General features: G+C 43.3%; 1 protein-coding gene across 1 annotated transcript in view; it reads left to right on the top strand.

Moving 5' to 3' along the window:
- HMGA2 (high mobility group AT-hook 2) overlaps nucleotides 1-10,909 on the top strand; it is a 159,689-nt gene extending 148,780 nt beyond the window's left edge. Inside the window, exon 5 of the mRNA XM_065829178.2 lies at nucleotides 7,702-10,909. Coding sequence (XP_065685250.1) covers nucleotides 7,702-7,749 — 48 coding nt within the window. The 3' untranslated portion in view covers nucleotides 7,750-10,909. The remainder of the gene's footprint in view (nucleotides 1-7,701) is intronic.
- Nucleotides 10,910-25,189: the final 14,280 nt, after the last annotated feature.

The following is a 25,189-nucleotide window of genomic DNA, read 5'->3' as shown; positions in this document are numbered from 1 at the left end:
CGTAATTTAGACAGCTGAGTCTCAGTTTCAAAAGGCTTCAGCAGCACAGGCTTCAGTGCTGAGCGACCTGCTGCCTTGCAGAAACCTCATTGCTGAGTTAACTTCAGGGCTGCTCTAAAATGCATGGCAAAGTTGGGCACCTGGAGTTGAGGTTCATTCAAGCTTTCATCTGTAGGAAATGTTTAGAGGCAGAGCCTAAGGCAGGTACTTTTCAGGGTATCTTAAATGTAGGCCAGCCTCATTCCTGTCTCTGGAAGTTCTCTATGTGAGCCCTCCTAGATTTAAAAATCCTGTGTCAGATAAGCCCTTTTTCTCAAAGTAACCAGAGAGACTCATCCATTATCACTCCATTATATCAAACAGCTCTCCTAGTGGGAGATAAGCTAGGAGATAGAGAAATGTTTTTGTATCTCCCTTAATCTAACAGGAGGAAGAAACTTAAAAGTATGTTTAAAGCAGGCTGTTCTAACTTAAAGACAGAGATCCTGACCCATCCTGTCCTGAGGGGATCCTCCTAAGCACTGTCCTAGTCCCCTCCAGTTATCTGAACCTGTTACTCAAGGACTGAAACTTGGCCAAGCCTTGTGAGACACTTCCTCCAGCAGAAGAAGGGGATATGTAGGAGTGGTTACAGAATCACAGAATGGTTTGGGTTGGAAGGGACCTCTGGAGATCATCTAGTCCAACCCACCTGCTAAAGCAGGTTCACCTAGAGCAGATCACACAGGTTCCTGGCTGTGGAAGGATGGTAGTGTATTTCTCTCTGACCTCAGCTGCTGGTGAGCAAGGCCCAGGCCAACAACAGCAGCAGAGTCCCAGGGAAGCCCCAACAACTTCACTCTGGCTGCCCGATCTCGTTCACTTCCTCCGACAGCTGGGGATGCGGATTATCCAGTAATCCCTGTGAGCAGCCTTTTTGCTAGTCAAGCAGTGTTGTTCCAGCAGTGAGAGGACACCCTTCATTTGCTTACTAACTATGCAGCCCAGAAGGCACAGGCTGGTCACCTGCAGGACAGCATCAGTGTTTTGCTTTATTCTTTCTGCTCCCTTTCCATCCCTCACAAAATATGTGATTATTTATATAAAAGCTGAGTGACTTCAACAGAAGAAGGATGCATCCTCTGTACACAACAGCTTGGTGGGTCGCCTTCTTCCTAGAAGGCTGAAAACCCATAACGAAGTATCTGCTTCAAATGAGAGCACATGAGATTTCAGAACAAGTCTGCATGTGAGTTCTATGGTATACATGCACATTCAAACATGTCTTATTCTTGCTGTTGGTTGTGTATTGCTTTCCTGAGTGTGGAAACTTTGAGGACATCTCCAAGTTAAAATGATCTTTGAGACTTGCCAGCCCTTAGACTGCTCCCAAGAGCATTACATATCTCTGCACGTGCCCACCAGCGTGCACTTGGGCATTGGGAAAGTTAAGTAGCAGCTCGACGAGAGTGCTTGCTGATACCCAAATATTGGACTCACACCATGGCCAAGTCTGTAGTCTTTTGAAGGCCAAGGTCCTTAAGTGACAAGGTGGACCATTAGAGGCTAAGTCCACAGAGACTGAGACATTTGAAGCAAGAATATTGATTTCCACCCCTTAAATCTCAACCCAGACCTGCCCCATCAGCTGCCACCTCTCTATTTATCTCTCTGTTTATCTTTAATGTCATTTAAGTACGGAGAGTTTTGCTTCCTTGGGGGTACCTGCCTGCTTACTGCTCCCAGGGCTGTCCCATGCCTTAGTCACTGACTGTGTAAACAGTGCTGGGAGAGGGCAGGGGTCTCAGACCTGCTCTGTAGGTGGAGGTTTTAACCGTGCTTTTAACCACCAGGCTAGAGAAGTTGTGCTCCTTCCTACATGCTAGCAGTGACAGTGCACAGAAGTTGCTTGCTGGTTGGCCAGTCAACTCACCTGTATCCAGACACAGTTTCTGTGTTGAAATAATTTATTTAGATGGCCTTCTTAAAAGCATGCTTTAATCCAGCAGTAAGAAGAGTTGTGTGGTGGTCATGGTGATCTCTTCTGCCCTAAAAAAATTTTTAATTGTGATTTCTGAAGTAAAAACCTGTGACAATTTGAGCTCTGAATCCATCTTCTTAAATTAAACTGCCTTACTACTGAGTGACAGATGTCACTGAGCTCGCCAGTGAGCTTTGCAGAGAGTGAAGGAGATCGAAGCAGGAGATCCCACTCTGAGACTCAGCCAGAGCAAACCTGTTCTGAATGTCTGTTAGTGCTCAAAGAATTTCTAAAGCCGTTTGGTACACTGGCCTGTGGAGCAGTTGGGTTGTCACTGTGTCTCAGCTGGGCACAGCCTGGGCCCCTGCATCTGCAGTAGGAGACACTGGCTTCAAGGACTCCTCTGAAAATATTAGCTTGCATGCCAGGAGATTTCAGACAAGTTAACAGCAGACAATGGCCCACAGTTTGCAAGTTGCTCTTGTCAGCAGTTCTTTTTGACATATCTATTCAAGCATACCCTCTCGGGCTTAGAAAGCAGCCAGCAAAATCTGTGCCAATAGCTAATACTTTGTTATAAGATAAAAGCTCTGACAAATTCAGAGGCTCCATATGTAGCATTACTGTGATCCTGCAGTTCATCTCACAAAATTGGTTCTAGTTTTTGAAATCTGTGGTTCAGAAATTCATGTGCAGAAAGTGAAAAAAACCAATTGCCAGTGAGTTTCTCGAGGCAAAGACAACCTTGAAGTAGCCATAAAGGAACTTTGCACCAGCGTATTAGAACCAACGTTTTTACAAAAATGCCAAATGGTTGCCCTTCTGCCGGTGGAGGGAATACTTCTCTCAAACACCAACAGTTGTCTCGTCATCGAGTTTTGTTGTCACCACTTCGTGTGGATGCACCAAAAAAAGTAATGCAGAGGACATACGAAGACCGAACTAAGCTTGTCTCTTCTTGAGGATACCAGGATGCTACTGGCTGCTTGTACTACCAGAAAAATAGCCGTCACCAACCAAATGTGGATCACCAAATGGAGGTCTTGGGAAGGGGTCTCTTGGAACATGAGGTGGCTTGACCTGAAGAGATACTGTAGTTTAAATACAGTCATTTGTTGCACAGCTCCATTGTGGATGATGCCACCTCTGAGCTTTAGGAATGAGGTGCACATGCTAGTGGTTATCAAGTCCCATGTTCCTGCAGTATACACCAGATTGTTTTTCCACAGCAGAGAACCTTCAAAAGGAGAGATGCAACATCATGGCTCTGGACAGAGTTAGTGGGTCTGCGCATCTCAGCATTGCTGTTGTGTGCCCTTTTAGGTGTCCCAGGGGATCACAGACATCCACACAGAGCAGGTGGGCATGACACAGGAGACCAGCACCCTTCTGACCTGGCTGCTGGATGCCAGATGAGATACCCAGGTCATCTAAAACAGACCCAGGCTCCTACCTTCAAGCAACCAGATCCCACCAAGGATGTCATATTTTGAAATCCTGTGCTGGGCAAGCCCAAATTAGCGTACTGGCTGCAGATAGCACTTCTAACTGAAGCCTGCTGTCCTGCCTCCTGGATCTTTTTTGTTATGTTCACCACTGTTAAATCCAGGTTAACAACAACAGTGTCAGCCCCTGCAGCGTAGCTCTTCTGAAGGCAGATACCTGCCATGAGCCATTGGGAAACGTCTGTCTTTTCTCTCCTGCTGGGACCCAACCCAGCACACAGGTGTTGCAGTGAGGGGGCTGCACTGATGGTTCTCAGTCCACTGTCCATGTCTGCCAGCTGCTCACCAGTGATAACCCTCAAGAAAAGACCCATTAAACATTTGTGCACATAGGAGCTTTGGAGAAAGTTTTCCTGCTGCTTTTTTTTAGGGAGAGACAGCAGCTCCCTATCACTCCTAGTTTGGTAGGGCAGTTATAGCAAGTGAGAGTGGAAACAGCTCAGAGTGCTGGCTTGCAGTTTGTCTTATAAAAACACACTGTGATCTGTAGTAACTCAGGATAAATGTACCCATGGGTGCAACCACCAACGACAGGATGTGCCAAGTAAAACTGCTTCTGCAGCGCATCCCTGTGTCAGCCCCTGAGGTTGTATGTGGGGCACATGGATGTTCAGGGAGCCGCCTGGGATATCATCTTAGTATCAGGGAGTAAAAGCCTGAGCTGTGCATCTGAGGATTTACCCTGCCCTTCAGGTGCGTGTCCTGTTCACCCTGAGCTCTGCATGGCTCTGGCTTCCCTCTTAGCTGGGTCCGACCTGGTTAGTTTGAAGCTTTCTCAGGTTTCTCTTTGCAGTCTGCCAGCCCAGCCTGTTGTGAGCTTGCTGTGGCAGAAAACAAATAGTCAGGGGAGTAGCTGTTCAAGGCAAAACTGGGTCGATGAACATTTACGCTCAATTAACACATGTCACCATTCTGGCTCCACAACTACAGTGAATGCACCTCAAAAGTGAGAACAACCTGAATTAAGGCTGCCATGTAACCTGAAACCTTTGCTTCTTGGCTGAGCGGTTCCTGTGGTGGTGTTGCTGAATTTATGCTCTGCATGGCTATCCCGCTGTTACCGAGTGACTTGGATTTCTCATGTCTGCTCTAATGACCCTGCTTTCCTTCTTGATTTTTGCCCTTCTCTTCAACTTGAGCGGAAGCATGTCTGGACCTACAAAGTATGTAACTCCAGCCCCAGTTCCTCCATCAGCTTTTGACTCAGGGACTATTCCTATGATACGTGGCTATGCCATTGACCTTGGTGGGTCTGTGAGGACTTGTAAGTGCCTGGAGGATGCCAAGTGATGGTATAGCATCCTTCCCCTGAGGCACCCAATGCCCTGATGTGCCATACAGTGCACTTCAGTGAACCCTCTGGCTGAACCAACTCAATGCAGAGCCAGTTTGCAACTTCTGGGGTGTGCACAGTTTTCAAAACAACTGCCTTCCTCCATCTTTTGGGAAGAAGTGCATGTGGGTGCTGTAGAGGCAAAGGATTGAGGATCATGGCTGCATAACTTACTGATGTTTGCAAGTGCAAAAAAATCCCGCGCTGTTCCTGTCTTATTCATCTGCATTTCCTCTATCAGAACCTCGACTCGCTTCTTCCGTTGGGTCCATGCATATGTCTGATTTGTATTATCCCTTTGTTTGAACTGTAAGCCCTTCATAGCTGCAGACATGTCTCTGTGTGCATCTCAGAGGCAACTTACGTGATAGGTTGGCTTAAAACAACCTATCTGTAACTGAGATCTCTTAGGGTTTTGCAAGCAATGAACTTAATGCAGGAAAGTTTTCTTTTTGCTGCACAACAATCTGATTCCTTTGCAAGCTTTTCTTCATGAAAAAAGTCTTTCCCGAGACTGGTGTCGATTTGAACTCTGCCAGTCTTAAATATTTTTTGATAATTAGTTTAATATTTAAATATTTTGGGATTTTTAGCTTGGTATTTGGTTTCTCATCTTCTTTACAGGTACTACAGGTACACACATTTGCATGTACATATGCAGATGACAAAAACTTATCCTTCATTACATGAACTTATATATATACACAGGAAGGAAGAGCTTCTCACTGATTTTCTTGGTCACTGCAGCAGGGGCTACAAGAAAAAAAATATTGTGTTTCACAGTAAAAATCACTAGGATGAGCAACTCTAATTAAAAAGAACTATGTCCTTCTACATACTTTGCCTCTCCACCATCCTGCTTATTCTGTGATCAGAAGTCCACCTTCATGGAAAACGAGTCCCTCAGGTTTCAGTAGTCTCCTGGCAAGCCAAGCATAAAACAAAGCGAGCTGCCACTCGGTGCCCATGTGTACATAGCCATCTTCTGGGAGACGATGACAAGAAGCTCTGGGCTGACTGCAGCACTCTAAGGAATTAAACCTGTGATTATCATCAAATACCACAATATGGCTACCTGTATTATGTTAAGGGCACAGAACCCACAGTTGTGATTTTTAAGTGAAGTACTTGGTTTGGAGGCAGAGCTGGTGTTTGCCACTGTCATCCCCAGTTCTGAATTACCAAGGCTCAAACCAACATATTTTGCACTCTCTCCACATGCCCGAATCGGCCCCTCGTTAGGTGCCGGTAGATACCATTTTTCTTCTTGACGTTGTAACAGTTGCAGTGCTGTTTTGCAGGGAAGATAAGCATGGAAAATGCATTACATGTTAATGGGATTCGGTGGAGTGTGAGCGCAGGTCCCCCAGTGCTGCCAGTGACAGAGTAAAATTCGCTTAATCATTTTGAGAGTTGGGGATCATTTTCCTAGCAGCACTGGAAATACAATCCTGCTACAAGTGGACACGAGTTGTTGAGAGGAAGAAATTGTTCATCTACATGATAGATAGTCTTCTGGAATTTAAATATTAATTGAAAATTCAAAGTCAGAGGGCAGCTGACATTTGACTTTGCTCTCCTTCCTCTGTCCATGGCTTTGATCATGCAACATCTTTCTTTGTGCCTGGTGCTCGAGAGAGCACCCCAGGGTCATGGCCCGTTTCCTAGTCAAGAGGTATAAACCTACTGGCTTAAATATCTGAGGCTCAAGCTTTAGCGGGGGGTAGGGGTATGAAGGGAGAGGGGGGAGCATTTGCTTCATGCTTTTCACATTTCCCACATAACCCAAAGCAGACTAAACAAAACCAGTGTGAAATCTCATGGCTTGATGCTGCTATGGTTATATTTTTTAAGCTGTCATCCATTCATTTATAGTTATGTTTATTCCCTGGATTTACAGCTTCTTTTTTTTTCTTTTCAGTTTTTTCTTGCGGGGTGGGGTTGGGGGGGCGGTGAAACCTTTTGAAAAGGGATTGCAGTGAGCAGTGGCTGATGATTAAAGCCCCGTGTTTTTCCTTGATGCCGCTCCTCCGCAGCAGTGTCACACATGGTAGCATTTAGGAGCCCTTCACAGCTGAGGTGTTTCAAACACTAATGAATGGAAGTTTGGTCGGATAAGGCAGGCAAGCTTGAAGGCATGCTTTGCTGAATGGTGCACTGTAGTGGCCTGGGAAAGGAAGAGAGTTATAAATTGTGTCAGTTAGCTACCCAGACAAAATGAAGCCATGTGGAAAATCAAATCTATTAAAGTATGAAGACTGTTATAAGCTGTTTTAAGCTGGTCATTCTTAAAAGGTCTCAGTTGGCTGAGGGGATAAATTCCTCTTTTTCCTAGATCTTTTTCACGTGCTGTCTCGGGCGATGATGTGCAGCATTTGATAAAAAACAACTTTTCACTGACAGCCCCTTTTATCAGAAATGCTTGTTGCCCCCAGTTTACTACCCTTGTCCTGAAAGGCACTGCACATTTGTTAAATAAGCAGTGTAAGAGCATCGTGTTCAGGCAGGCTTGCTGAAGTCGAACGCAATGGCAGCAGTGGGCCAGAGGAGGACGGCTGATGAGGAGAAGGCTTCCTCGAGCACAAGCTTAACGTTGGGTAGCTGCTCAAAATGCTTTTCATTTTCTAGTGGCCCGTGTCTGCTGGCCATAAGAGGGCTGTGCCAGAGCATGGTACAAATTACTTTTTTGTGGCACCCCTGGGGTAGGAGGAAAGTCCAGCAAACCAAAGCGGGGTGACTGGAGAGCCAGAGACCTTCCCCTCCTCCCCCAGATGGCTTCTTGAGATGTCACAGCAGCTGTAAAGGGCATTTTGTCAGCTCAGGACTAATTGTCAGCTGCATGAGAGAAGAGTGAGCTGGCAGCAGTTGCCACGGTATTTATTTTTTCTGGTTTTGTATTCTAGGAAGAGACTGAAGAAACGTCCTCACAAGAGTCTGCAGAGGAAGACTAGGAGACTGCACCAAGCAATTTCTACCTCATCAGCAGTTGGGTCTTTTGAAGGGAGAAGACACTGCCTTGACCACTTATTTTCTATTGCCATGGTCTTTCCACTTTTGCCTGGGGGGAAAAAAAAAATCACATAACCTTAAAAAGGATCTGACTAATTGTCTTGTTTGTAATCCCTTCACAGTCCCAGGTTTAGTGAAAAACTGCTGTAACACAAAGGGGACACAGATTAACGATGCAACTTTTAATTACTGTTTTCTTTTTTCTTAACCTACTAATAGTTTGTTTGAGCTGCTAAGTAAGGGTGAATGGGTCAAGAAGAGCTCCGAATCAGGTTTATGTCATTCACTGCACTGCATTATGAACAAGAAACTTGTAACATAGTCATTATAATGGGCATTGAAATACGAAAGGCTGAGTGTGTAAACGCTGAGGCCTTGCAACACTTCCAGCAACCCAATCCCTACTTAGTGAACTCCCTGTTTTAGAACACCAAAGATAAGGGATAGATACTACTCTTTTTTTTTTTTTTGTAACCTTCTTGTAGACTTGTACTTGATATTTTTTTTTTAAGATTTACTGTTATTTCAGGAAAAAAAAAATGAAAGCTGATCTTTCACTTCATTCAGCTGGTAATCAGAAGAAAGAAATCAATATGAAAAAGGTACTTTCATTTTGCAAAAGGGAAGAAAGACAAAGATACGTTGTATAGTTACAGATACAAACATATCAGCAGAAGCAGTAGTAAACAAAACGAACAGCCCTTATCTTCTGGACAACAGGAAGCCAGACAGAGTCGGCTTTCTGTAGAGCCAGGCGTTTTCTATGGAAAGAGAAAATAACTGACACCAAACACTCTTATGCCATTAATTACTAAGTCTCTATCGAGAAAAGTGTTTTCAAACATACAAAAAGGTACCTCAAAATTAATCGTGAATTTCTCTGATCAAAAATAATCCAGATGTTTTGCTTCATTTTGACTAATTGTACTCGCCCCGTACCAGAACTTCAAAAGAATTGAATCTCTCCTCATTACTCATCAGTCATGATGTAAGAACCAGCACCATGTACCTCAGCTAAGTTCATGCATTACTTTAAGCAATATATTTTGACATAGGATGGTTCACTGAGCACCTCTGTGTCAGTGGCGTTTCTCCATCTTTTCATTTGAAGCAGCACTTTTAGCACCAGATGCAATATTACCCCACTATTCAATACTACCTCTGATTTTTTTACAATTAACTCAACAGACTGATAAATACATGCTGCTATACACATTCAATGCAGGAAGTTTTTACTGGGTAAGATAATCATGAGTATCTGCATTTTCCCCTTATTTCTACTTCAACACTTAATTGCAGTTAAGGAAGCAATATCTTTATTGTGTTTCAGCATGACTATGTATTTTTCTTTCTCTTGGTTTGTTTTTGGTTTTGTTTTGGTTTTTAATGTACTTACCCTATTCTCTGCTAGACTTCTGTGTAATGTACTGTTAACTTGAATATATTTTTGTACTGAATTGCTGATAGGTTTGTGAGGATAATTTTCTTCAATGACACTACATGACATAGAAAAAAATTTAGCTGTAATGTTTAAATATTACTGTCCAAGTTTGTACCTCAAGTGAATTGTTTAAAGAAATGGACTAATTGATTGACAAAGACCTACCTCCAGACTTTAAATGGAATGAACTTGTTACTTTCAGCATTAGTTTTGAGACGTTTGAAACAGTTAGGACTGCAACTAATCCCTAATTCAAAACTATTTTTGTAAAATAACTTGTTGAGAATGAACACATTTTAAATTACTTTCATATTAAAAAAAAAAAAAAAAAGAACAAAAAAAAACCTTCAAAGAAACTTGAAGCTTTGTAGGTGGGAAGCAACAAGCTCAGCTTTTGCATAATGCAATCACAAATATGTGTTTTAAAAAAATTAGTAGATTGTAAGAAAATGCTTGACAAGTATTTTCGTGTATTTTACACAAATGTGATTTTTGTAATATGTTTCAGCCAGATTTATTTTAAATGCTTCTTATGTAGAGGTTTTTTATTCTCTCTCTCACTTCTGTTGTTCTTTCTCTCTCTTTCCTCCTACTTCGTTTTCTCTATTATTTCTGTTTTATTTCCCTTCTTCCTCTCTTTCCTAGTCAGTACTTTGTACCATTGTTTTAATAACTGGGCCAGGGGTAGCTTCTCAGGAAGGCGTCTGTTGGGATGGCTTTAGTACCAAGCCAACGATAAGTTAGCGATAACTACTTACTGCCTTCTTCCGAGAGGCAGTGTCAAGAAATACGGACCTCCTCGACAGCCCACAGAGGGTTCGGTGACGGTAATCGCTGAGAAAGCGCTGATTGGAGTGTTACAACCAGACACATGAAGTGAAAGGGAAATTATCCTAGCTATACGGTAGCTCCAACACACCAAATCCCGTGTCACATGAAGGCAGCAGAAGGAATTCTGCTGGCTTCAAAGGGCATGGAATCATGCCTTAGCAAGTCCCTTTTGGGGTTTGGGCTGTCTTTTTGCATTTTTTTAAAACCACGGTATTCGGTGGATGACACAGAAATAATCGCTGGGTGTGTGTCACACTTCAACCTCCAAGAGGCTTACCAGTCCGATGAACTGAATCTTGTATTTTCTATATATTGTAGTACAATCAAAACACATTACTACCTCTTATGGCCTACTATACCTCATTTTTTCAGACTGAAAAATTGCATGTGGCCATTGAATCAGTAAGAACATCATAAAATTTTTTATATATATAGTTTATTTTTGTGGGAGATAAATTTTATACGACTGTTCTTTGCTGTCATTGGTCCTTGCTAACTAAGACTGGACATTTAACTCTTCTACCATTTCTGCAAGAGAGGTGTGTTTGCAGGAAAAAAAAAAATGCTTCAAGATGTTTAACTACAGTTTACTTTTTCTTTTGAGTGTCTTCTAACTTTTTGCTTTGTTCTTCGTGTAGAGCTGCTGTCTATGATTGTACTTTGAATCGCTTGCTTGTTGAAAATGTTCCTTTAATGGATTATCACAGTCTGTTCAGCACAATAAACATAATAGCCTCTGTGATCCCCATGTTGTTTGATTCCTAGACTTCTGTCACAGTTCCATAAAATGGGTAATAAAGTTTGGTCACAGTGACCAAATTTGTAAAAGTTTGGCATGCAAGTAGTCTTTTTTTTGTCCTAGGACCTTAGGTGTGTGCCTGAGAAGTGCATTTGCTGTTAGGGGCCCTGGGGATGGGCTCTTGGCAGAGGGTCACATCTTGAGAGGCTCTCCGAAAGGTGAGGTGCCCCTTCCCCATGTGGGACCCACTGTGCCAAGCTAAGGGCAAAGCCACGCACCGGGGAGCATCAATCCCACCCACCAGGTGGGAAACACCATATCACAGACCAGGCTGAAATGGGTTTTGTAGCTTGGTCTTGGATGTGTCTCTCAGACGTCCACCAAGATGATGCGCCTTCTCCTGTTTTTAGGCAAGATCACAGTTTGCATCTGAGTTTATGGAGTTTCCGTTATGCAGCTATTAGGTTAAACAAAGCAAGTACTCAGAGCAGCAGAGACAGGGTATGGTCTGGGGCACAACTGGAGATGCTCAGGAAATGCTGCATTAAACACCCACCCCTCTGAAGTTGTCACAGGCAGGTTGGACAGGATTCTTGTGGCTTCCTCTCTTCATTTGTTCTTACACGGTCCCATGCGTGCAGCAATGAGATGTAAAGATTGTGGTACATGTCTCTTCATTCATATTTGCAACCATGCCTCTCACCTAAGGTGATTGTTCAGATATTGATTCCTCAGATGTTTAAGGTTACACATGCTTTGTGTTCACTCGTTTGCAAACTCTCCACCTAATCTCTTTTGGCCTAGTAACCTCTGCTTTCCCACGGGCTTCATGGCATGTTCCCTTTGGACTTGATTACTTGTAAAATAACCAAAATACAATCACAAAAAAAGCATTAAGTAGTAACACCCATTCAGTCCTGAGTCAGAGATGTGAGTAATTGCATTAATCATATTATGTACCCTCTTCTCCTTTCCTTTCTCACCCTGCTTGGTGGTATTAAAGGATCATTCTGCTTTTTGGTCTTCCTGGTGGTCTTCTTTCCCGTGGTTGCCATCACTCAGCTCTTCCTGTTATTTTATGTGATGTGGTGCTCCAGCTGTAACCCACCCACCTGAAGGACCAGCCAAGTGGCTGAACTTCTGCTGCCCTGTACTTAACTCCCCTCTACTGCTTATTAGTCATTCCTCCAGCTTGCTTCACTCCCAGTTCCCTTCTGGGGGCATCTTCCAATAAACTGCACGCTTTATGCCACAATGGGTCTATTCGTGTGTATAAAACGAATTGGCTTCTGTAGGGTCGAGGTCTGCTTTTGTCTAGCAGCCAGGAGTGCTTTATCCAAGATGCCTGTGGCAAGGGTCATATTGAGTTTCTGCTTTTGCTCTGCACTCCCATCACACCACATCCACACCAAGCTGGGGAATTCCTGAAAGGTGGTGCTGCCAGTGCCTTGCACAGTAATTTAATTGTCTGTGGCTTTTTTTAAAACCAAAGCATCTGGTCTGGTCATCATCAGAGACAGGATCCAGCGCAATGGCAACAACGTGTTCCTCTGATCACAAGAGGGGAGTCAGACTCATCACACCTCAAACTTCACCTAGAGCCTGGATGAAGCAGTGTTTCTCACCCTGGCACCTTTGCATATAGGGACATAGAATTCCTGTCTCACAATTAACCCTTTTTATCACCTACCATCTTCCTGATCACATTAATTTTTAAATACACAAAAGAACTTCATACAAATAAACATCCAACCTCTATATGCCTTTTTGACTCAGAAATAATACCAAGCTTTACTGAAGCTTTATTACATTTACTTGCTCAGTCACACACTGAATGTCTGCCACTGTGTGTGATATACATTGTCTGAAGAATACAGACATCCTTGCTGTCTGGACATTCCATAGCCAGCATAGTCCACATGGGTTGATGACCTGCTCCTACCTGGCTCCCAGACCCACGGGCTGTGTGCCATGCTCGGAGACACTAGTGACGGGGACCCACCTCACTCCTCCTTGCTCAGGGACATCTCCAGCATGCAGCTCCTGCTCTAGTTGAGTTGCTGCTCCAACCATCGTCACACCATTCAGTTGGTGTGGTGAGCTCTGCTGTTGCTCTTACCCTCTGAGCTGATTCACCTCCATGTGACAGTGAGGTCTCATATGTCTCTTCTCTGCCCACCTTGTATTTCCCTTTGCCACCCAAACAACCTTTTGGTCTATGGGGAATTTTTGTCATTTCTGACTTCCCCTCTGTGATTTAATGCTCTCCCCTCACCTTATTGCTGCAGGAAAAGAAGGCATCTTCCTGTAATTAACATCCTCTGAAGACTGACGAATGTAATTACAATTAGCCTGCAGATAACAGTCCAATGCAGTGGCAGTTTAAGTGGGAAGCAATTTGCCTGTTTGTACTCTAAATAAGGCTGCAGATGGCTGTGCCCCAAACGTGTAGCATGGGATTATCATCAGTTTTTATCTGCTAGCAACAGGGGAAATTGAAACATGAGAAGATAAAGACACAAGTCTTCAACAGTACTTCCCTACTAAGATGGGGCTAATTAAGCACAGCTAGAAACATTAGCATTGTCACATAAAGGAGGAGCTTTACATTGTTAATAATGGCTAGGGTAAAACTGGAGCAGCAATCCAAACATATGCTACATTAAGGCAAGCTATTAAAATAATCAGTGAAAGAAAATAACAAATGAAAGCTGGGTGGATCTGAAAAACCAATGGCAGGCAGAAACATTAATTAGCCAGAGAGGAAACTTAGCAGAGGCAGAAGTCCCATCAAAAAACAAGATTACATTACATTATATATGAATGTCAGCTACAAAATATTCTGTGGGACCACCAAAGATTATGATTTTAATCGTAGGGGTTTTTAATTCAGAAAATCTATTAAATATATATAGTCCCTTAAGGCATTTTATTCTTAGTTCAGGGAGTAGGCAGAAAAATAAGCACTTTTTTATTGCATTGGAACACATTTGCCATAAAACTATAGTTTTAGCAATATCACATAATAAAAACTAAAATTTAAATCAACATTTGAAAACAAATCATCTCAGCAGATGCGTAGAAGGAGTTACTTTGACCCTACATAACTGCAGAGTATTGTCTTTAAAGCTGCATCACAGTCTAAGGGGTTTTATGAGGCCTGACACGCTCTAAAGGTGTTTACAATGTATTACCACTCCTAGACTGCAGCTGCACTTCAGGCCAAGACAAATGAATCTCTATCTGAGGCGCTGCTAAAAGACCATTTTTGCCAAGGTTTCATAATATGCTCAGTTTGGGATGGTTTAGGTTTGGCATTTATATCCCAACAAACACACAGTGACTTCAATGAGATCCAAGACCTGGGGAATGTCACCCACTGGTGTCTCCTGCTGCGATCCAGACTTTTTGGTCTCCCCAGAGTACAAAAAAAAGTGAGGAGAAAAGCAGGACTACATATGTCTGTTCTTCTGTTACTAGCAAGCCCTTGAGATCCACCTCACTGTCCAGTTATGTTCCCCGTAGGTCTCAGAGGTACCACCATGACTAGTCAACAAGTCACCTTGCTTCTATGCAGGGAGAAAGGGGTCTTGCCCTAAACAACACCATGTGTGGCAAAGCTCATGACAAAGAACTTGTGTTTGAGGTGGCCATAATAAAAACCCCACTCTCACCTTTGTGAACAGTTTACAATCATGAGACACAACCCTGATTGTCTTTGCGTGCGTGAAACTACACAGCAGAACCATAACTGTGACTGTGTCTTTTTAACACTAATAAAATAAATCTACTTTTTAGATTTTTCAAAAGTTTCTGGAGATTCTCCAACATATGTGCCTCTGGCACTCTCAGCAAAGTGTTGTATTTTGTTTAAAACAACACAGCATAGGATAGGAGATGAGAAAGAATGCCAGAAGCCTTGAATTATCCAGATCAATAAGGACATTTGTTTCATAAATATGTTTCAGTGCATCATTAATCACAGTTTTATAAGGGTAAAGTTAGTTTCTGATTAAAATCCTTGTAATTAAATTGCTTCACGAGCACTTAATTATCCATGCTGGGAATGGAAACTGGCTTCCTTCTGTCAGAATTTGACACAAAACACCTGAATTTGGTTTATATGTGTGTGTGTTACATGGAAGTAGTCCCCATCTTTCTTAACCAATACACACAATTAAATGGTATAGCTCCTGGTTTCAATAGGAAATAGGCTTAAGAATGGAAAATAGGAGGTTTTTATTTCCTAAGGAACACAGGAAGCATTTATAATCTTCTGTCTATCCCCTTTCCCTTAACAACTTCAAAGTTGTTTCCATTCTTTTCAGTAATTAGCCTTGACCTGGAAAGGATGACCTCTACTATTGCTTTTTCTCATGAAGTCTTGATTTGTGCATAGATTTACCTTTGTACTTTTCTGCACTCTACTTTATGGGGAACCTTATGGTCTTAGATACACTCCTAGGATGTGCAGCCCTGAAAGTAACTGGTTGTGGATGAATAATGACTTTTCTGGTAACATCAAAACCTGCAAAATCATAAGACTGAACAGGCACAGGTAGGGATGCACACAAATGACAGAGGCAGCAAACAAAACATTGCTGGGGAGCTGGATCAACTCTTACTGGAGTTGTTTATGGCAACGAGGGTTAGCAATAATAAATCTATTTCACGAAATATAGGACCGGCTAAAACTGAAACCTCTTCTCCATACAGAGAAAATAATGAGAGACATTTTAATATTATAATACATTATACAAAAAAAAAAAAAAAAGGAGAAAAACAGAAGTGGAGAAAGGTGCAGCAGAATGACACAAATGGTGCTGGGAGCATGGCTGGAGGAAAGCTTGCCAAGAGCGCTTTAGGCCCAAGTTCAGACTAGGAAGACTAAACCTGTGAGCAAATAAGCTGCATACAGTTCCTTGGTCCATTGCTGCTCTGCTCAGGAGATCAGACTCAGCTCCTTCCTGATGAAGAGGCAGGCTTAGAGCAAGCAACACCTCACTTGATTTCTCTTTCTAAATGAAACTACATCCAAGGCCCTGAATTTTGGCTAACTGGTTGTCTTGGAAAGGGCAAAGTGTTCAAAACCAGTCACAGCCATGCAGAGGGCAACCCAGAGTGTATCACCAGGCTGAGACCGCTGGCCCTCCTGACAGCCCCTCGTCTGAGATGGAAAGCTGCTGATATTGTGCTATTTACACACCTCGCTTCTCTTCCATTAAAATACTTCATGGAAATTCAGAGGCTAACACACAGCTCCTAATAAACTTAACATTCTGCTGTTTGCTTAAGCACAGCTATGAGTTACTCTAGAAAGTGAAGAATGAGAAAACAGATCAATAAACCATTCAGAAGTAACGTCTCCCTGCCTGGCCCACACTACCACAGCTGAGGCACTAACTTCATTATGCGCTAAAACAGAGTCACTTTGAAATACCATTGCTAGTAGGATCAGGATGTTTTCTGAAGTACCTTTGAAAGCCCAACAAGCATGGTACAGTCTAGGGACCTCATTCTAGATGATGCTGATCATCCTGCCCCTGAGACCTGAGGGACTTCACACTTTGCAGAGTCTGGCCTTGAATTTGGCCTCGCTTTAGTTCCCTCACTAAGGCTGCTGTATTGTATACAGAGCGTTAAATTTGTTTTCATGAGGTTTCCCTTTCACCCATTGTTGTAGGTTTCAGTAAAATCATCCAGTGGTGACTAAACAGAGAAAAGCCAGCCTTCACCTGAGAAGTTCCCAAAACACATCTTATTTTTGTATGTTCATGCACCTATATCAGCCTCACAGTTTTGCAGTGGGTGATTGAGATGTACAGACATCATTTCACACTGCTGGGAAGGTGATGCACTGGGATGTAAGGCTGCAGACAGCTGGGGTATGTAGTCCTCTCTGTTTCCCAATGACAAAAATCCAAAGGCTTCAATGCTCTGAGGGGACTGAGTCCCTCAGTGGTAGAGCCCTACAAACCTTTGGGATAAGCTTTTCTCCCCCACTGTGTGCACAAGGACAGCTAAAGACTCTGGCAGCATCAGTAAAATGAGCGGGTGCCCTTGTACCCTGTGGAAGTGTAGGGGGTTGTACTAGAGCAGCCACACCATAGTTTCAATTGAGGCAAATGCCCACACACTAAAAAGGGCTGACCCAAGGAAGCAGTGAGATAGCAGTAAATAAAAAGCAAACTTAAATGTTTGGTGTTGATGAAAAGTTAGTGAGTTTCTTTCCAGATAAAGGTCAAAAGAGTAGCAGAATTAAACAGCTTTTCTGCATTTACAAGGAGATCTGTGTCACCAAGATTTAGTCATTTAAAAGTTGGATGTCTCATCTAAGGTTTTCATCAGCCAGAGAGCGATTCATTCCTTCCTAAAATATGGGTTTAAGCTGGGTGGGATGAATCACTGATCCCTCCCCACTGACTGTTCAGGAAGCTGAGACAATGATGTTAACCTAGCCCCCAAAAATGGCAATATGGGTCATTTCCAATTACATTGCTGAGCTGAGAGCTCCTACTCATGAGCAATTGCTCTAAGGCTTGCAATCTTTCAGCACTATCTCCAAGGGGAGATAAGCTAGTTGTCTTCATCATATGCATATAATTCAGAATAGAGTTCAGGCTCTGCATCCCAATTTGACAGAAATATCTAACTACAGACTGGGAAAGGGACAGACTTGGTACAGAGAGACATCTCCCCTCTGAGCCAGCACAACCCGTTGCCTGGAGGAGGCAGGCATTTGCATACCCAACTCTTGAATTATACTCATCAAGGGCCAGGGTAATTTCAAACTTGAAGCTTAGAGGCATTTATTCACATGCACCAGTCCCTCCTTTGATGTCCACAGTACATTAAGGGCATTAAGATCTTACATGCTTTGAAGTCCTGCTATATAATGCTGTCACATACCTGAAAGGAGATGTTCATTTGTTATATTGTCAGTGCAAGCCTCAAACAAACATAAATATACTTCTAAAAAGCTGAAATAAGAGGCAAATATACAGTGTCATGTATCACTATGCTTGCTTACCTTTGTGCGCTTTGCTTATGATTTGTCCAGTGCTCGGTAGGGCACTCAAGAAGTGGGGGAAAGCATCAACAGTCACAACAAATACCAGAGGTAATGTGGAGCTTGCAGTCTCTCCCAAAGGATGCGTGGATCAGGTGGGCTGCACCAGCTGGGAGGTCAATGGGAATAATTTTGTGTAGTATAAAATAACTGTCTTCTGGCCTTTCTTTGTCTGATTTCTCTAATTTTTCAATGAGTTTCTACTTAAAATCACCTGGAACAATTCATTGAATGTGAAAGGCTAATTAGAGGTACAGACTAAAAAATCTGGGTGTCCTCAGTCGCGAGTGAGCCTTCCAAAATATACCTCTACGCAAGACATACTTCCTTATCTTCCCCCCAAAAAAGTCTCACTGCAGTGAGTGTAGCACCTACACAACTTCAGGTTCTTTCTGTCCAGTCATGTTCCTTGCGAGCTGAAGAGACAGGAAAAGTGCTCAAAGTTTTACATTTCTGATGGAAAACAACCATCTCATCTGAGGCCTTCTGCTCAGTGAGTGCACTTATGTCACAGACAGCAAGGACAAATATTTCAAATAAGAGCCAGCAACTTCTCTGGGACTTGGAAAGTTCCTCAGCGCTGCTCTTCCTGATTCGGAGCAGATGACGGCAACAGGGCATGGGAGACTGCAAGCCCAAATCTGATCAGATTCCCTCAGCTACAGATGATATTGTGATTAAACGTATCAAAACATGCCAGACACTTCCTGTGATTTGGATTGGTTTGTTAAAGCTGATGTTCGTTTCGACTAACACCACTGTGAGTCTTGGTCCTGCTGCTCCGACTCTGCCTGTGCTGGGTTGAGTTCAAGTGAAAACTACACAGTCAAGCCTTTGAACAGAGCCTAAACCTCCATCTAGGCAGCCCCATAAAAAAGCTATAAAAGGAGGTTTTTGAATTATCGTTGTCCCAAACGTGATGTCATGACAATAAAACAACATCAGGAAATAATAAAAATATGATGTACCTTTTTCACTGTAAATCCTTTGTGTCAGCTTCCCAGATGGTGTGAATCTGTGCAGCTCTGGGAAATCAATGAAACCTCTCTACCTTACGCCACTGAAGAAGTCGGACAATCAAACTCAGGCCAAAACACTTTCAGAGCCTCCTCAGCTGACAGGAAGAGAGGGGAGATACACAGGAGCAGCAGAGATAATATCTAACAGCACATATCTGGAGCTGGGGACAGGTGCTCTAACACCCATCCAAACACCTAGATTAGATCACAACAAGATCTAGTTGAAAGGCAAAGGTGTGTTCTCATTACGTGGTGATAAATGAGGAGTGACCCTGGAGAAACCACCGCTACACTCATTTGAGCACAATTTGTATGAGAAAAGTTTCGAGCCTTCTGAGATTTTTTTTTTCTTGCATTCATATGTTATATGAAACACATTCATACTGCCTTAGATATCTCATGGATTGTGGTATCTTCAAAACCCCCCGAAACATATGTTCTGCCTTCAAGCATTTTTGGAGTCAGAGCCTGAACTCAGCAGTATACTCCAAGCTGCCTGTTAGTATGCGGAGACAGTGCTTACCTCCCCATGTGGAATTAATTTCAATAGACGCTATCAATTTGGTATGAACCAAAAGTCTCCTCTTCAGCCTTGGGATGGTCTGGATGGAGAGGCTGGATGTCCCCAAAAGCAATAAACCACAAGCAACAGGGAGTTTCTTTGAAAACCTATTGAAAACCACCCTTATTCACACACTGCATCACAAAACCATGTCCATGGCAAACATGGGGATGGCGCCAACCCCATGGCTACAACCCAGCTCCACATGTGCCACCTCCTCCTCCACATCCTGAAGGTGATGGTGACCTCAGAGCTGGGGTGCCTGTCATGGAGATGACCAAGCTGAGCACCCACAAGAAGGCACACTGGGCAGAAGGTCCTGGGTGCAGTGGCGGCTGCAGCATCAATGGAGCCATGCTCTCACCTTCAGAGCTTTGCTGAATCATAGCTTTACAGCCCTGCAAGATCACAAGAACAAGCGCACATGGGAAAGAAAAGAAAGAAAAGTACGAACAGGAACACTAAAAGTAATATCTAACAACCAGCTATCACTTTCCAAATATTTTTCTTCTATTAATTTTAAGGGGGAAATCATTTGGTGGTAAATGGGGAATAAACTAAAACCATCTGCACCCTGCTAGGCAGCTGTCAGAAAGCCAAGCGAACTCTTTGGGTATATAGGCCTGATGTTAAATCCACTGAAGCTATTCCAGCAGTGTCGAACACACTGATGAGAGCCCTTTTGAGCGCCACGCGCACGAGGCCAGCTCTGTTGTTATGGGAAGAATATTGCTAAGATTAGAAAGGTGTGGTAGAAAACCACTAAAATTATACAGGTTTGCAAGAAATGAATTGTGTTGCAAGATTAGTCATATGGCACCCATCTTTTTTAGAATAAAAGGAAATCAGGAGGGCAAAGATCTCATGGATTGATGGGATAAGATGCCTAACACAGTATGTAATTTAAAAATCGGAGGTCTGGACTTGAGTAGAAAGGGAGGGGAGCAGCCTATAAACAATTTGAGAAGAGTGTCTTAATCCGAGAAGTAGTTAGCAGATAACCTGATGGCTAACTTCGGCAGTTTGATCTAAGCAGCGAACACCAGCAGTCCTGGAGGAGGGAAAGGCTTTTTGAAAAAGGAGTAAACTTAAGAGCATGTCCCATCAACTAGATTTTTGAGATAAGGTTAATGAGAAATAGGTTGATTTGTACTTCCTGAGTTTAAAAGTGCAGATCTCCATGGATCATAATGTCCTGCCTCGCTGCTAATGTTAGTATGTTAAATAAACACAACTTCTCTTCTGAACATTAGGATAGTGCAACAGTACTTTTCCAGAGCAAATCTGAAATGTATCTTATCCATTTTATAGGATCAGAGTTAACTGAGGAGGAGGAGGAAGGGTCAGCATTTATGCTGCAAGTACAGAAAAAACTTCAGCTGAAGATTTTGTAACACTACTGGGACAAACAGCAATTCAGCTGCTATGAATACAGATATTACTGTTATCCATGAGTTTAAAATTTTTATCCTAATGAGCAGTCTTTGCAGAGGATTAAAAAGTATGTATTTCTTTTAATCCATTTTCAATCTCCAGCCACTTCCTTTCTCCTTGTTCACATAGTGTGATGAAGGGCACATAAAATTCTCAAGCAGCCTTCCCTGTATCCTTTGTTGTGTCTCATAGCCCTGTCCCACCACCCTTTCTTCACAGAGGACAAAGCCCAAGGGTGAAGTGGGAGCCCTCCCATTCAGTTTCATGGGCTCACTTTTCACCCACGATTCTCAGGCTAAAGCTTGGAGTAAATACAGAGATTCACACTGAACTCCAGGCATTTTGGAATACGCACTACGTGAATTACAATGTTTTGCCAGTTACTGTTGTCTCTCTCCTTCAGGTCTTTTTGACATTCAGTCTGAAGAAGCAGAATGAAAACTTCACTTGTGTGCTGGCCACCATGTTTTGTGCTAGCTGTCATGCCTGTTTTCATACAGCCATACCTCATCCAGAGCCATGGACCTACCTACCAACCTGGGCTTTGCTGAGATGCTCAGCTGTGTGCCCATAAACAGGTTACCCTGCATACACCCAGCAAACAGTGCCAGATAGAGGAGATGGAGGTGATGGTCTCCAGGAGAGAAAATGGCAGGACGTGAGTGACAGAACCTGTGGAATAAAGGAAACGTATGAGACAGAGGAAGAAAAAGGCAAGTTAGACCTGAACTTTCAGAAATCAGAGGAGAGAAACAGAAAACAAAAGAAATGGCATGGAGAAACCCAAGGTCAGAGCTGCACAGCCAGTTCAGCTGGGCACAAATCTGTGCTGCTGCTGGGGGCAGCCTCTCATCTCCCTGCTCCCCTGGTGGTTTTCACCACTTCCCTGATCAAGCTGAGCTGACTGAAAATGACCAAAACTACAGAAATAGAAACACCATCTCCTCATGCAGTTCAGGAGCAGCCATGGAAGGGTTCCTGTGGTCAGGCAGAAGCTCAGGGGATCAGCAGTGGATGGTGGGAGCTCGGAGGACAGCAATGGGTTTCTGACAGATTCAAGTGCCCAGGAACAGCTGGGGCTCTCAGGGTAACTCCTGTGTGGCTGAAGATGACATCCTGAGCCCTGCCAGCACCCACCTTGCCATGGCTCACTACACCATCTAGAGAAGCCCATCTTAGTTGGCACCTACCTCAATGAGAAAAGGAAACCCTATGTTTGAATGTACTGACTTCTTGGTGAAGGTGCTGGGCTGGGTTTTTCCAGTGATGATCTTGGGCTCTACAGTCACTCTGCTCCCTTCAGGTACTCAGGTATCTCCCCCTGCAGAACCCCCATGAGCACACACAACTGCACAAGCCTGAAGTCACCAGTGTTGGCACCCTGCAAAATGTAATAGCTACATCTCTAGACCACCCTGACCCTGGTGTCATGCAAACCTGCTGAGTGTCATGGAGAGACAGATATTCTCCAGCGCCTCTGAATTAGACTACAGCCCTCAGCAGGAGGCACGAATGTTTCTGTTAATCTCCAGAAGAAGATTTCTGAACTCCGGGGAACTCCAAAAACACAGCTCTTTTCTATTTCATCCTGTAGAGCCATTACGTGGGAAAGAGACTCTTTTCTGTTTCATCCTGTAGAGGCATTGCATGGGAAAGAGAAGACTTAATTTTAAAGGTTATTTCCTTTTTTTTAATTCAGCCCACTTTGACAGTGCATTTCTCAGAATAGTTTCTTGTCCCTGGGCCAAGCGCAGCTTTTTAGCACCTATATCCCCTAACCAACATTAGATATTGCAACCAAATGAGATTCTCACATCTAATTTCTCTATTCAGTGTGAGCAGCCAAAGCTGCAAGTGGGGAAGGCTGAGGGTTGGCTTCCATGGCACTCACTGACATCCTCACTGGATGGTTTCGGAGATCAGGGTCTAACTTTGATTCAAAGGCCTTGGGATAGGATAAAAGTGAAAAAAAAAAAACCATTGCCTGAGTTCTCCTTTGGCCTCACAGGGTGGCCAGTCTCTCTTTCTCCTGCACCTGCAAACAGTATCTCTTAAAAAGCTTGAACGTGAAAACACGATCATCAACAGTGCTTTGGATTTGTGTTGTAATGCCCTGGGTTTTCATTACTACTTTCATTGTATTTGCTTCTAGCAGAAGAAAGTGAAATTATTAAAAAAAAAAAAAAAATCTAAAGCAGCACAATAGAAAGAGAACAATATGGATACAATGAATGTTTCTTCCTGGATCTTATTAGTAAACTACAGTAATAGTGGCTTAAGTGCTAATTGTTGAGAAATAATCCTTCTGCTCTTAATTCTGTACCCCTGAGCAGAGCACATATTGGCAATTGGAAAAAACATTAGTTCCACATACAACTGTAATTTGTGGAGACCTGCAATAAAACTGTAGTAATCTTGGATTACAGCAAATTACTAACTCTCACTCTCCTGTTCTGTGGTTGGTTCCTACCCCAGCGTTATGGCAGGCGGGGACGTGTTTGTAGCCATAGGATTTCTGCTTGTCTGAACCAGGGAAGCGGTCAGAAAGACTTGCATGGGCTTGCTGCAGCGTTCTTGAAAGCTTTTTAAGAATTGAAGTACATGAAATCTCATTCGTACTTTAAAGGGCCAAGCTTTATAAAGTGTGATACAACCCGTAACCAAAATTGGAATAGATTTCCCTGTATTAGAAAGTGTCTTTCTAAACCTTTGGGGAAGCAAATCTTATAGTTCTGGTACTCAGCAAGTAGACTTCTCTTCCTAAGTGCTCCTAAAATGGTTTTGCTACAGATCCACCATATTTCCTGAATAAAACTATAAGCCAAGAGAACCTTTCTGTGAAGGTTTATGAGCATTTTTCTGTGAAGCACAAGTCAAACACAAGATCAAAGCCATACACTGAAAAAAGACATTAGAGGGGAAAAAAAGAACAGCGTGTTTAAGGTGGGAAACCTATTTGGGGTAATTTAGAAAAACTCTTTAATAGCTGCTTAATAAAAAATTAATTACTCCATCCCAATGGACACAGTGTATAAACATTAGCATTTCAACTTTATAGTAAATGCTGTTTTTGTAGTACTTTAGCAGTCACACCATAGAACAGTTTGAAAGGAGGTGCAGGGCTTCAGTACTGACAGCAAATCCATCTGCTATGTGCTGTTAGAACAAAGAAAATGCCTCCAAGTTTTGCCTATAAATTCACCAGAGCCAAGATTTCCTCTTTCCCCACAGAGAGTAAGGGCACCTATTACACTAGTGGTTCTGAGCACTGGCTCAGTCCTAAATATAGGGAGAACGGGAGAGCATTTTCATATGGCGGGCAGTGGGCAGGTTGGGGGTTGCTATAAGAAAGGGTGTTGGGATGCAGTTTCCCCCTGGGCTTTTCCCTGTCCCCAGAAACTCAGGAGAAGACCACCAGCTGCCCATCCCCGAAATGCAGTCCCTCCACCCTCACTGTGTAGGGATGGAGTAGATATGTTTGTTGTAGCCATCCAGGCAATGGGAGCCTAAACATGTTGTTAGCAGGATCATCTGGTGCTTCATGCACATGGTGGGGAATCCTGGCTGCTGGACTAAGGCACAAGGGCAAGTGATGGCAGCACCATCTGGGGGATGGGGGAGCAGCGGTAGAAGTACAGAACAGGGTTGGGTCAGCATTTTCTAGTTTGTATTTCCCATAAAATGTTATTTGGGAAAAACACGTACAGTACTCCACATGTGTTGGGTTAGGGTAAAGCTGTCAGATGCCTTCCTCACATGATTAATGGGTAACGGTTGGGCCTGATGATCTTAAAGGTCTTTTCCAACCAAAACAATTCTCTGATTCTGTGATTTAGGAGCCTGCTCTGCAGGCGAAGGCACTGATCTTTATAATTTCCAATCACTGCCAGCCCCTCCTGCCGCTCGCACACCCTGCCCAAAGCCTGAACCCTCCTGGGTGAGGTTCACAAGCCCTCTGCTGGGGATGAGTGATGAGCTCAGCCAGACTCATTCTTTCAGAGCAGGAGAAAAATCTTGTCTTTTCCTCTCACTGGCTGAAGAGTAGCCACCTTGACCCTGGGGATGCCCTGCTGTGTCTGTGCATCTGCAGCGGTGGATCATGTCAGGGGCTGTTGGATCCACTGGGGATATCAGCAGGACTGCAGTGTGGGGGATCTGCAACTTCAGCACAGTTCAGGTGACATGTACAGGTCTGAAGAGGTCTAAAAATGACTCTGGTACCAAAGTTAAGACATTCACCTGGACAGGCTAGGACTGGATTCAGGTTCATGAGTGATTTCCAGTTTT

Source organism: Patagioenas fasciata, chromosome 1 (assembly GCF_037038585.1).
Source record: "Patagioenas fasciata isolate bPatFas1 chromosome 1, bPatFas1.hap1, whole genome shotgun sequence".
In the NCBI taxonomy this organism is placed as follows: Eukaryota; Metazoa; Chordata; class Aves; order Columbiformes; family Columbidae; genus Patagioenas; species Patagioenas fasciata.
Note: the sequence above shows the minus strand (reverse complement) of the source record. Positions and strands in the feature narration are given on the sequence as shown.